General features: G+C 37.2%; 1 protein-coding gene across 1 annotated transcript in view; it reads right to left on the bottom strand.

Moving 5' to 3' along the window:
* Positions 1–14,509, bottom strand: part of LOC129437413 (protein Atg16l2) — a 41,566-nt gene that overhangs the window by 22,583 nt on the left and 4,474 nt on the right. Inside the window, exons 6-13 of the mRNA XM_073863264.1 lie at positions 12,846–12,911; positions 12,263–12,352; positions 10,364–10,417; positions 10,029–10,134; positions 6,506–6,611; positions 6,001–6,071; positions 1,985–2,056; positions 29–149 (exon numbers count right to left, since the gene is read on the bottom strand). Of these exons, the coding sequence (XP_073719365.1) occupies positions 29–149; positions 1,985–2,056; positions 6,001–6,071; positions 6,506–6,611; positions 10,029–10,134; positions 10,364–10,417; positions 12,263–12,352; positions 12,846–12,911 (686 nt within the window). The remainder of the gene's footprint in view (positions 1–28; positions 150–1,984; positions 2,057–6,000; positions 6,072–6,505; positions 6,612–10,028; positions 10,135–10,363; positions 10,418–12,262; positions 12,353–12,845; positions 12,912–14,509) is intronic.

Here is a 14,509-nt window from a genome sequence, read left to right as displayed (position 1 = left end):
ATAAAAGTGTGTTTTGTGTGAAACATACATGCTGCTCGCTGGAGATCCCATATCCTTACGGTTCGGTCCGCACTGCCCGTCACCACCTGTCTCTGACTGTATTTAAACCTGGCTGCTGTCACTTTACGAGAATGCCCTGTTAATGTAACCTGCAATGATATAGTCATAAATAAACTTTACTTACAATTACGGGCCAAAAATAAAATAAAGAATAAATGATATTTTGCTTAGAGAATATAAACAATATTTAGAAACTGTATTGTGACATTATACAATATATTTTTTACCTGATTTTTCTATTTTATTTGCACACATTATTTATTACATACAAATTTTCACTTAAATGGATAGTTAGCAGAAAAATTTTAATTCTGTCATTAATTAAAATTATTATTATTATTATTATTATTATTATTATTATTATGCTGTACACAAAGGAAGATATTTGTAATCAAGCAAGAAACAAGAGCACCATTGCCTTCCATTGTAGGACAAAAATGGAAGTCAATAGTGCTCAAAAACATTGGTTACAAACATTGCTCAAAATAGAGCATCTTCCTTTGTGTTCAGCAGGACAAAGAAATGTATACAGGTTTGTAACAACTAGAAAGTGAGTAAATAATGACATCATTTTCATTTTTCGGTGAACTATCCCTTTAAGAGTCCTGAAAACAGGTCTTATTTTCGTTATGAATAATATGTTTTTGAGATCTGCGACATATCTTATGAAATTAATCAAACATCTCCATTACAGTTATACTGGGGTGAAATGAATAATTGATGTTACATCATTATGAGGTAATAGCATCTTGCTAAAATAGCTTGCTGTTATCTTCAATGAGATGGATAGTAAGGAAGTCCTTGAAGGATATGCCATTTCTCATGACTTTATCAAGACAGGACAATCAAAAATGCTGGGTTGTTTCAATCCGGTTAGGTAAAATATGTAAAAACCCAACCATAAGGTTTAAATTAATCTAAAAATGTTCACATTTGACCTTACCATTGCTTGAAATAGCCCAGCTTTTTAACAGTGCAGATTTGTGTTTACGTCTGTGCTGTGTGTCAGGTCACAACAAACAACAGAAGATGATTTGATTAAAGATGACACATAGATACAAGTGTCTAAAAGCTATAAAAAATCATCTGTCCTAGTTTTTATGTGCTGTGCTTTTTATTTGTCCTTTTTATTGATGTCAACCTGTCTGTAACACTTGTAGATTTTCAAACACGTTTGTATTTGATATCTGGGTCATTCCTGTTACGCAGTACATCTCTGTTAAAGGGACAGTTCACCCAAAAATGAACATTCTCACCATTTATTCACCCTGATATGTCTTACTTTGTTCTTCAAAACATAAATGCAGATTTGGATCTCTTTCAATGCACATTCTCCGTTTCTGAACTGTTGTTTTAAATCATTCGTTTTTGGATGTTTACTTTAAAATAAAGTGTAAGAACTGAAACATTAGCGAGATTCACAATAAGTAAGTAGATGATTAAATATCTGCAGGACACTTAAAAACAAAAGTCAAGTTATTTATTCAACACTTTTGGGCCTTTTGAAGCTTGAAGGTTTTCTGCTTATTTGGGAGTAGATGGTGAACGAGTTGGTCACATCCACTCCCATATTAACCAGAAAACCCCAAAAAAACACTTTTTAAAAATCTGCATTTGGGCTCTGAAGAACAAAGAAAGACATCGAAGGTTCAAATGACATGAAGGTGAATAAATAATGATAAAGTTTTAATTTTTGGGTCAACTATCTGTACTTAAGTTATGTTATATTCAATATATTTGCTCTTAAACAAAACTTTCCCACACTGCACTGTCAGGTAAAACTGAAAATTTAAGCCGGCACAGCAGCACACATCTATAAAATGTCTCACTCTGATCTGTCTCATCTAATGATGCTACCCTGTAATTCAGGGAGACGGGCTCAGACATGGGAGGTTTGGGGATGGTGAGGGGTAAGATCTGTTACCTTGGGAACGCTGTCGTCCAGTCTCCAAAATAGAGCTGACTTGTCATATGACGCAGCTAAAATCCGAGTGCCCTGATGAAAAAGCACAATGGCCCACAATCCATTAGAGGAGTAACCACAGCAAAATCAACTTTTAAATCAGTCTAATATCACTAACCGAGATGCTTCAGAGACAGAGTGCTCTTAAACCATGATACACATTCAATATCACTCTATTGAAAAATCTTGAGATCATATTCGTTAATAAATATTAGATTAATAAGATCATAAATAACTGTAACAAATTACAAATGAGAAATTGCACCTGCTTATAGTGCCATTTGTAAGCATTCATGTTTAATGGTGCAAAACGTAGATGCTGAAAGCAGGCCGAATTAACATTGTAGCGCCCTAGGGTGAACACATTTAAAGTGCCCCCCCCCCAAAAAAAAGTGTAAAACTCTAGTCATTCAGAGCTCCAGACTAACTTTTTTGTTATTAGGAGCACTGTAGCCCCTGACAGAACATTTCAGGAGCGCAAACAGAAAATAAAAATCAGCCTGCAATGCAATTATTCACATTTTCCCAAAATATCTACATAACTGAAAAATACTAAATAGACTCTATTAATGAACCAAAGAAACATACACAACCCCCTTGACTAATTCTAGGCCTAAGATACATACATATACATTAAGTTTTATCCAGATATATTGTATTGTATACTGTAATGAGATGAGTGGCAGGGCAATATATCTCCTTTACATGTTTCTCGTCTTTTATCCAATTTTCCTTAACTGGGCACTGATCTCTAACGGTACATTCACACGGGGCGTAAGCGTTAATGCTTGATGGAAGGCTTGCCTGATGCGTGGCCAACAGCCAATCACAGTGGCCGCAACCTATGCTCCGGTCTTCCATAAACGTAATTGGCTGGCTCTTCCTAGGTTATTTGCATAGGGTGATCTGATTGGCCGCCGCACGCATTGCCGCTTGAAAAGTTCAGAAATGTTCAACTTCGACCCCAAGCAATGGCACTGACGTGGCGCAGACAGATTCACAATTCAGTTCGGAAACGCATGACGTCACCCATTAAAAGTGAATGGGAAGCGTTAACACTTGTGAATGCACCGTAAGACCTTTATTCTCATCTATAATGTTTTTGTTGTAAATGTAGGCTTGAAGTTCTCCCATTCTCTCTCATCTCTGCAATGTCTAATTAAACCCACGTGAGTGGGACTTTTGCGGTTCTGTGTGAGACGTGTTGACTTTACCTGGGCTGCGTAGAGCCATTGGTAGATTCAACTGAGCGCATGGTGACATAAAACGATTGACGCAGCATGCAAATGTGCAGTAAAAACCCAATTGTGCATTCCGTATTTTTGTCCTGGGTGTCCGCCGAGGGTCAACCTTCCAATCTCTCTGATGAAGCCAATACGGAAGTGATTTAAACTGCAATTCATCGACTGGCCGTTAGAGCCAGGCCCCAAAAGGGAGTCCATTCACATAGACCTCCATATTAAAATGGCCAAAATTACAGTAGAAAATAATATCTTTACAGCCTGGTACAAAAAGTGTTTTTGGTCTGTATAGCTAATTTTGTACCCTTCATGACAACTGTGAGGAGGTGCATTTTTTTGTAACTCATCCATTTATATTATATTAAGCCTTAAAGTTCTGCATAATTAAGGGCGTGGCCACTTGAGAGATGGTTGAACAGCCACTGCTGTCACTAGAGTCGAGGTAGGAGGGTGTGGTTTCAGCGACCAGTCACCTCAGCTTCACACACATCCTGCCTCTTTACCCAGTTTTGGATATCCGCGAGTGATGCGCGGTGATGCATGGCCAAGATGGCGACGGCAGGCAACGCCTATTTTAAGCTTCAAAAATGATCTTCAGAAACCTATGGGTGACGTCACGGACACTACGTGCACGTGCACGAGTACTTGTAAAAAAACTGCTTGGGCTGTCAAAAACTCTGTTTGGTCGCAGTCTGGAGCCCCTGGTGCCCCCTTATTGCCTGGTGCCCCAGGGCACTCACCCAATCCCGTCTATGGATAATCCGGCCCTGGCTGAAAGCCCCCACCTTCTTTTCACACGTGGTATAAAACCGCAATATGAAAACAGCACTGGCTTTTGCTTTTCTTAATAACGTCGGCACAATCCATTTAGGCCTAATTTCTATACAGTAGAAAGATGTTCACAGTGAAAGGATTGAAAATGAAATGCACATAAAGCCTGATTTATACTTCTTTCATTCTTTTATATGTAGGCTGCGCATCAGTTTTTATTTATACTTCTGTGGCGTTGTCTGCGTCAACATGCAGACCGCTAGGAGGCATTGTGGACGGGCATGCTACTGGTGTAACCCACAGTATCAATGCAAAAGCAAAGAAGCAACAGCTTGTTGTGTACATCAGCACAAATAAACAGCGACTTTTGTTGCAGCCTAAGTTGTTAAATATTGCTCCTCAACTTGGTCCAACTTTGGCTGCGTTTACATTTTGCATTAACATGCGATCTAGGTGATCCGTTCACGCAGATCCGATCATCCGTATATAAGGACACGGCGCGTTTACATTTGTCACATAAATGTGGCTTCTGTATCTGGATGTGTGATCGGATCCCGTTAGGGAGACGCGCGCTGGGTGGATAGCTGTCAATCACAGATGGCTACAGCTGTCTTTCGCCACATGATTTAGGGTTGTCGCGGTAACCGCAATCCCGTATTGTACAGTGTTACTGAGAAGCAAACAGCAGAGAATAACTAGCAAACCCAAAAACCGTGATGTTCACATTTTAAGCTTTATTTTTTTTTAAGCTTTAAAGGCTTTATCTTTGTTTATCTGCAACGTCTGCGCCTGGATGCACGTTTCAGCCAACGTTACCTGAACTTGACTTTCACCCTCATGCTTTTCATCAACAACAAAATCCGTGTAAAACATGACCTTCCCGACTTTTTAGTCTGCCTGAATTCATACGTTTTTGATTTATGATTTACGAATATGATTTAACTAAAACAGCTAACAATTTCCTAAATTTCCTGTTCATGTCTCCCTCTATAGTCGTAATGTAATTTACAAACACATTTATAAGTAACTTACTTTGTATAAAACCAACATTGAATAAATGTATTTGGTTAATGTTATTATGGTTTGTAAGTGTTTTCAAGTAACTTAAAATGTGTTAAATGAGATAGAAACTGCTGACTGACCAGAAAGAAGCGCAACATTCACGTTGATATGTCGCCATGGAAACTCAAACATTATAACGATTTATTCAATTCTGCCATTAAATATTAAATCACTACATAAATAGTGGAAACATGTTAAACATATGCCTGAATAAGTTAAATACAGTCAACAGTGTTAAAATGCTTTTGTATATCGATTTATTTCAAGATACGTTTAAGCTAGCTAGCATTGCTCCACAAATATAAATTTGTGTGTCTCTCACCTGCGCTCCATGACATAACGTCCTTTATTTTTGACAGCTGTCAGTGAGATGAGATGATAGTGGGTGAGGTTTTGTTTAACGTTGACCTGTAAATGCAGATACGATGGCTGGATTGCGTTTACATTACACTGAGATCCGATCACAAAGCGTCCTCGACTACCTCTGCATCAGGACACACAGATCGGATAACATTCCGATCACAGATGCGTTTACACTTGTCTTCTCAATGTGTATGTGGACAACATCCGGATACATGTCGCATGTTAATGCCAAGTGTAAACGCAGCCTTTGTTTCTACAGTTGCAAGTGGCAATGCGTAAAAGGAAATTCAACGCTATATATCGCAGACCAGAGGAGGGGTATTAGCAGACGCTTGCAGTCCAAACGTTACATTTTTGTGAGGTGTGCATCAGGCTACGGCGCAGGGTACGCAACTGCTACGGCTTTCGAAGCTAAAGTATAAATTGGGCTTAACATAGCACAACAATCACACTGCTTACAGCCCGATTCAAGTTGTGTGCTCAATGAACAAATCATGTTTTAGCTCAAAAGTAACCGTACTGAATGTGTGCATGTCTTACCGTAGGGTCGAACTCAATGCTGGTGATCCCTTCATTACTTCCATCTAGTGTTCCTCTATTCTGTAGAGTTCCTGTGAAGACAAAAAGCTCATGAATATTTCCTGTTGTGTGTTCATTAATATAGCACATCACAGATCACTTATTTCCTACACACAGACATGATGTTTTATCTTAAATTTCACAAAGCTAGAGTGCCTTCACCATGTTGCTTTACCGTTGTCATGTTGTTCATGGTGTTTTTTTCATGACTCTGAGAACAGGCTGTGTGTGCAATAGTTTAATGCTTAGGGTTAAGGATTTGTGGTTATCATGTTGAAGTACATTACTGAAGACTGGATGAGATGAGGTACTATACTTTTCAGAAGACTGACATCTGGTGGTGGTAACCAGCAAACACATTTAGGAACAAAAGCATGTGTAGTTACCTGAGTCAGTTAACTGAGCCTGTTTTTGTTTTTAATCTAAAGCTGATAAAATGTGATTTAGCCATATGAAAATGATGTACCTGCTTCAATATCCCAGAGTTTAATAACTCTGTCAGTTCCTCCTGTAGCCAGCAGGTTTGATCTGGTACTGAATCTCACGGCATTGATTCCCAACTCATGAGCATCCTGAAAACACATACAGATAATATTAGTGAAGTCCATCATTCGTGATACTTTCATACAGGGTATTTAAGCTGTGTATGAATGTATGAATGTAAGCATTAAAGGTCCCGTTCTTTCTTTGTTTTTGAAGCTTTGATTGTGTTTACAGTGCGCAATATAACATGTATTCATGTTTCACGTGTAAAAAGATGCGGTACGAGCTGATGTCTTCCTTGTTCTATGAAGTCCCTCCTTCAGAAATACGTATCGAGTTCCGATTGTGTAGTTTGTTTAGTGTGCTGTGATTCGATAGCAGCTTAGTGTTAGCTTAGCTGGAGACTGACGTATTCCTGTGGGCGGAGTTTAGTCAAAAACTGTTCTAGTGTCGTCATTAAAGCAGGAAGTAGAGGACTGTAAGTCCAAACCGGTCGTTCACTGTAGGCTTTGAAAGACGAGTTCTGTTAAAGAAAATATATCGCCTGGCAGTGAACTTTGAGCTTTAGCATTGTAACAGTATTATTTATGCTCTAACAGCAACATTTCACACTATCTAGGGTTTAAAAAATGGGATCAGAAAGAACCTGACCTTTAAAGATACATGTACATATAAACCCAATATATACAGTAAAGTACATACATATTATAGGCCCTATTATACACCCTTGCGCAATGTGGTGCGTTATCACTTTCACGTCCTGCGCCTATAAACGGGATGACAACACGCGTACACTTTGCTTATTACACACACAGGGATGCACATCTCCACACAAACATTGTTTTGTCGTTTTGGACATAAATAAGCAAGCTGATTTTTAAAAGTGCAATATTACAACATTTATTGTTAAATGCTACCCCACAGATTTATTGTATGTGATGACTTTGTACCTTTGAATATGGTGAAAAGAGAACCATTAATTTTAAGTAATAGGCTATAATTTTATCAAAACACTTACAGCCCAGGTGCTGAAACGCGGCTTCTTTATCTCCTGTTTGTTACAAATTAAGTATTTTTAGAGTGCAAACCTTAATTTTTTCTTGTAAAAATACTTTTTGAGATTACAGTGATCATGTATCCATACTTTTTCAGCAATTAAAACCCTGCTGGTTTTACTTATTCATCCATGACTTAAAAAAACGGCTTTTAAAGAGAACCAAAGCTTTAATTACAAAACAATTAAGAGAATAGGGAAAACCCGTCAATTTTCTCTGTTGTTAAGTGGATTCGGACACGCCCTAAGTGCACTTGAGCCGTGCGCTTTAGACCATGCACTTAGATGATGAAAAAGGGGCCCAAAGTGTTATGTAAGGGATAATGTAGAGGCAGCCGGTAGTTATTGGGAAATAAGCCCCGACAGTGGGACCCGACACGAAGCGGAGGGTCTTGTATCACACTGAAGGGGCTTATTTCCCAATAACTACCGGCTGCCTCTACATTATCCCGCTTATTACACGGCTACTTGCCACATAAAAAAAAATCTGGACATGAATATGAATTTGAAACATTTTATTGGCATATTTGTTTTAAATTAAAATTTTTATCCTTCCGCGAAACTTTGCACAGATGCATAAAATGATCGTAATACCTTATTAAGATCCTCTGCTTCATACTTGTCTGTCTCCATTTTTTTCTGTTTTAGCCAGTTTTTGTGAAGTTTTAATGCCCATTCTGTATTTTTTTGTGTGTGTTGGCTTCGTAGCTGTCATGCTCTATATTGTCAAGTTCAGTCTCAGTAAGCTCTCTGTGTCTTGTCGTTGTTCGTTCTTCTATCCGCTGTTTAAATGTTTTGTTTTTTCTGTACATGTTAAAATTAATGTCAAAATGTTCCATTCTTAATTGTGGTTGTCCAGTGTTTGTCATAAGATGGCGCCAAACAGTAATCTTTGTTGGTGCGGAGGGATTTTAAACATACAAGTAGTCCGGCTATGCGTTATTACTTTGGAGGGGTTATTATTTGAAAAGAACGAACCTGCAAATGTCTCAACTGACCAATCAGAATCAAACATTCCAGAGAGCCATGTAATAAATAGGCATATACAATGACATAATGTGCATTACTTAACATAAGTACATTTTTCAAGTACATATACTTCATCAGAGTGTTTTTTCATAAATTCCTAAGTTCCTTAAAAATATAGTACTTTCATACTTTTCCTCAAGTAAAACTTTGACTTAATTCATATGAAATGTAGGAGTAAAAAGTGTGATATTATGCTTTTGAATGTAGTGAAATAAAAGTTTTCCAAATACAAAAAAACACGTGATAAAGTACAGATACTAACTTCACTACTGTCCATGTCTGCATCTAACTGTACGTCTAATTTGGAGGAACTTCTATTTTTACTTCCTTTCATGCTCAATGTCATTTTCATATTTTGCACTAATGCGAAACTAAGAAACAGAAACAGACTTGACAAAGGTGTGGAAACATTAAAAAAACAAAACAAGCGAAACGGTCTGCTGCTTTATACTCAAGGGGAAATGAAAGCTATAAACGATAGCGTAATATATTTATATTTATTATATGTTTAGATCTAGTAACGTGTCACATCATGAAATATTTCTCCGAGGCTTCAAGAGGGATGACAAGCAATAGTTAACGAAACGCCACAGAATTGTATTTAGAGATAAACTACATCTCAGATATCTACACGATAAACAGGAAATGCAAATCAGCTTTAAGAAATCTCCATTTGAAGGAAGTGGTAACTCTCCTCCGTACCACAACTAATGCTGGTTCCTGGTGTTGGCTATTTAAATGAAAATGGACCTGTGAACCGGGTGGCCGCTGCATATAACAGAGCTGCAGTGTGCTACAGAAAGACACTTTCACAGCAAACACACAGACGCTTTGTTTCATGACAGCCACGCCATCCACAGACCACCAGTCACCACTACAGGGATTTTCTTTCAAATCATACAGTACAATTTTCGAACAATTGGGGTTTTTTTGGGCAGAGATTTGCTGCTGCACATTTAAGACGATGTATCTTTGCGTTTAATTTGTGGAAGAGTCAAAGAATTGTTCAGCATGTGTGCAATTCCTGCACCCCAAACGCGGAGGCCTCCTGTATGGCCCCCATACCATGATCTGGCCCTGCTTAAAGCAAATACTTTATTACAAAGCCTGTATTACATTGTGACAAGGTGCACAAAATATAAAATGAGCTGTTAATGTATTAAAGAGGTTTCTTTTAAAAGATCAAGTTTTTAGATCTAAAACATACAGCACTATATGTTTGCATTGTATTATTCCTGATATGACGTCTTCAAAAAACTTTAAGATTAATATTATACACATACATTAACTGTAACTACTTGCTTTCTATTTCGCAACATTTGCAAGACCAGATTGTAACGCAGACAATATGATTGAATCTTGTGTGAATGATGAATCATGTTTTGTTTTGTTCTGAGGAAATTGTTGAGGATGTTTAACGCACCAGTGAAAAGATCGCCTTAGTTGGGACTCGGGCAGTCAGACAGATGCCTAATGGTATGTAGTGATCTTCCTCAAAACTGCACATAGATTTACCTCTGATCTTTCTCCTGAATTTAACACAGAGACAAGAACAAGGGTCAGTGATATATTACATTATACACATAAAGTTAAATGTCTAATTTACATCAAAATGTTATCTGATGTCTTTGTCTCATTTTATTCTGATATGTCTTTTTTTCCTGCTTCCTCTGTGTTAAAAATCTTTCTGTTGCAATGCACTGTGCAAAGATATGACCTATGGCATGCCATTAAATGTATTTTAAAGTGAAAACTTACTCGAAAAAACCTTTGAAAGAGTTGATGAAACGCGGGGACGTAGCTGAAGCAGACCTGACAGTAAAAAGATAACAACTTTAAACTATGGGAAGGAATACACATACATAGTCAAGTAAAAGTGAGTGTTTATATATGCACCACTGCAGCACTGTTCATGTAAACACCTATAACAGTTTTCGTTATCAAGGAAAAGTCATAAACAGTATAAACACAAACTGGTTTGGACATGTAGATTTTAACCCACCATACCATGATTTTGTATGCATGTAAACAGTATGGCAGGTGTTCTTGCAGTAAACTCAAATGGATTGCTAACATCATTAATACTGACTCATTATTCAGTTTGTAAAGAAAAAGAGAAAGCGGGTTTCAGTAAACCTTCTGGTATACTTGTCCCATAGACTTACACTATATGAGCATTACTGTAAAAAGGAAAACTTTAACTTTGTTTTACAAACTGGGTGATAATTAACGTTATTGTTTGTGACGAAGGCATGCCACAAATATGACATTAGTTGTATTTAACCTGAATGTTTTTATAGCCATATGAATCATATTGACAGGCAAAAATGGATATGTGAAAATGACTGATAACTGTGTGATACTGTAATAACAGTGGTGTGGAAAAGTGCCCCTTCCTGCTTTTTTTGCATGTTTGTCACACTTTAATGTTTCAGATCATCAAACAAATTTAAATATTAGTCAAAGATAACACATGTCAACACAACATGCAGTTTTTAAATGAGGGTTTATATTATGAAGGGAAAATCTTTTGGTCTACTTCACTTTGTCAGGCAGGTTTTAAAGGCAGGGTCCATGATCTCTGAAAGCCAATGTTGACATTTAAGATCACTTAACAAACACGCCCCTACCTCAATAGAATCTGGACCCACCCCACACATACGCAACCCATGCAACGATGTTGTTTAGTAGACACGCACCTTACTGCTGATTGACTACAAGTGTGTTTTGGTAGTCAGTCCGAAACTGTGCACTCGGTGAGGACAAACACTTTTTCACACAGGACCATGTGGATTTGGAATTTGTTTTCCCTTCATAATAAAAACCTTCATTTAGAAACTGCATTTTGTGTTTACTTGTGTTATCTTTGATTAATAAAAAAATATTTTCATGATCTGAAACATTAAAGTGTGACAAATATAAATAAATAAATCAGGAAGGAAACACTTTTCACTCCACTGCATATGGACCGGACTTTTATTTTGAAAGGTGCGCATGAAAGCCGTACTCGACTGATCGCCACAAAGCTATCTGATAATGTGGGTCTCATGGTCACACCAGTTCAGAAACAGTGGTGTATGACATCTCACGAGAGTGACTAGATAGCACTGCTTTTGAAACCCTTTCGTAATACTATGATGTCATACGCCGGAAAAGTAATCCCACGAGTAATCTAGTTGCTCTCAAACTGGGGGGGCCACAAGATTATGCCAGGGGAGTAATTAAAGAACCCCTATTTTCAGATTCATGATTTTACACATCCTTTGATGTATAAGTGTATTAGTACCTCAAAGAAATGCACTGTACACAAGAGGGGGCCGCAAGCTGAAAAAGTTACGTGATGCACATATTCGCTTCGCGTTTGATATGCACACACCATAAAACATCTATGATATCTATTATCTACCATAGTAAATGCTTTTTTAAATGAAAAAACATCTTTGAATTCAAACATTGTTGAAAACATTTGCAATAATGCAAGAACACAAAATATTTTATACTGTGCTAGTGATTTGAATGCAAAAAATCTTACATATTGTGCCTTTAAATAAAATATAAGATGTTACTCTATTCACACTGCTTAACGTATACTTATCCATGAATATTCCTTGAATGATGATTACAAAAGTAATATTGATTCAAAGCCCCTCATTTCACCTGAAAAGTGGTGCATGGCATCTTTCCACCCTTTCTGAAGTCTCACAATTTGGTGATGATGGTTTGGGAGGTGACATATCTCCAGACTCTCTGGACAAAAGGAATACAGCAATATTAAAGTAAAGATAATGGCTAATTTGACAATGTTGTGTCCATGCTGACTATTCACTGCTCTTATTTGCTGGAAAAATAGCTGGAACCTCTGTCAGCGAAATGTCTATGATCAAGGGTGTCATTAATAAAGTGTGTGTATGCAAAAAACAGGGCTGGAAACGTGGGTACGCCAGTTGTGATCTATAAAAAAACAAACTTGACGGGAGAATGGGCACGAAGGGTGGGATCTGAGGATGATTCATGTACGCACACTTGCAGGTGATCTGTGATTTATAAAGGGAACATTGCTTCGTTTTATAAGTCTTCATATTTTGGTGCATGCCATTTTTGGGTTTTGTGCATACGTAGACTTTTAGAAAGGATCATACGCACAGTTTTATAAATGAGACCCCTGGTCATTTCCAAAACCTTCACAAACAAATGAATCATTAGGACAAGTGTGGTGTTACTACATACAGTGGTAACTTACTCATCAATATTCACTTTCTTACTGGCAGCCATCTGAAGCTCTTTGTGGAGGTTGGCTTCTCTGGCTCTATAAAAAAGAAAACATGTGGAGTGTGAGGAATAAGAAGAATTGAAGCATTCCCCAAAAGATATGAAACTATAATATTGTACTTTTTATGATTACTATATTATTTTACATTTAGCTTTTAATGTTAATTAAATTACCATTTCACATGAACTGTCTTCTAAGACGCGCATGTTAAATAATATGGCAGTCGCAGGTGTATAAAGAAGTCAATGTGTCTACAATAAGTCAGTGTCCCCAAAAGATTCAGACACTGTGATATAAAGTGGAACCACTGTTGCTACAGTCATGTATTAGATCCTTTTCATCCATTCGCACTTACTGTACCACAAATGAGCTAAGTTTCAATGCTAAAGAGCAAATTAGTAATAATATCTAGTTTATAAATAATTTTAATGAATGCAATGCACCCTGTTATCATTATACACCCATGTAAGGCCACCTTCAATTTGACAATACAAAGCATTACAAAGCCTATAGGGAATTTGTGCCTTTCAAATTCATTTCAAACCAGATTTATGCCGATTATGAAGAATTTGATTGTCCATCATTCACAAGGTTCTACATATCGTCAGCCCCTTGCATGTTTTTAAAATTAAAGTTGCAGTCCATAACATTTAAAAATAAACAAAAATCTGTTATTTAGTAAGAAGAAAATATCTGATCTTTTCAACTTTCAAAATTCAAAATGGTAAGCTTATAATAAATGATTTATAATTTGAGTGGCTGGGTCTGTTTCTGCAGGAAAAAGGTTGAAAGTCATTCATCTTTGTGTAATTACATCACGCCCATAAACAGAAAGAAGAGGAGCCGGCTATTGCATTGCATGTATGTGCTCCGGATGGGAAAGAGGTCACAGCTACAGAACAGTTGCTTTGAATTTTGACATCTTGACTTCACATTAAAACAAAGTTAAAATGGCATGGAATAAGCTGCCACCTAATCTTCATGAGTCCGACAACCTCCAGACCTTTAAAAAACAACTTAAAACTCATCTATTCACAATGCTCAATAAATAACTCTGTCACTTTTCATCTTTACTTTATTTCTATACTTCATCAAAATGTATGTTTTGACAAATAGGTTATTTGTTTTCTTTGATTTATGTTGATCAGTGTTTGCTTGTCTCCATCTGCCTGCTGCTTGTTTGTCTGTCATAATAAGCAGTTGGCCTGTTTATTTGTCTTATTATTTGTATTAGGCCCACATTGTGAAGCGACCTTGGGTTCTTGAAAAGCGCTATAAAAAAATAAACATATTATTATTATTGTTAAAAGAAGATGGGACAGGACATATCAAATTGAGCTCATCCAAATTTGAAAAATTGTTACTAGCCTAGCCTTTAGTTTACATCAAAGCCACAAACAATGCATTGCTACTTGCTATTGCTATCTAGTGGCAAAATGTAACACTTTGATTGGACAAACGTTGAAATGCACATGTGAGTTTTTAAATTTTAGCGGCATCTAGTGGTGATGATGCGAATTGCAACCAATGGCGTAGTCCACTGCTCACCCCTTGCTTTTGAAACACATAGAGAAGCTACAGTAGCCGCCACCGGAAAAACATGTCATCGACGGAGACAACTTAGTAAAAAAAGT

Source organism: Misgurnus anguillicaudatus, chromosome 24, assembly GCF_027580225.2.
Source record: "Misgurnus anguillicaudatus chromosome 24, ASM2758022v2, whole genome shotgun sequence".
Taxonomy (NCBI): Eukaryota; Metazoa; Chordata; class Actinopteri; order Cypriniformes; family Cobitidae; genus Misgurnus; species Misgurnus anguillicaudatus.
Note: the sequence above shows the minus strand (reverse complement) of the source record. Positions and strands in the feature narration are given on the sequence as shown.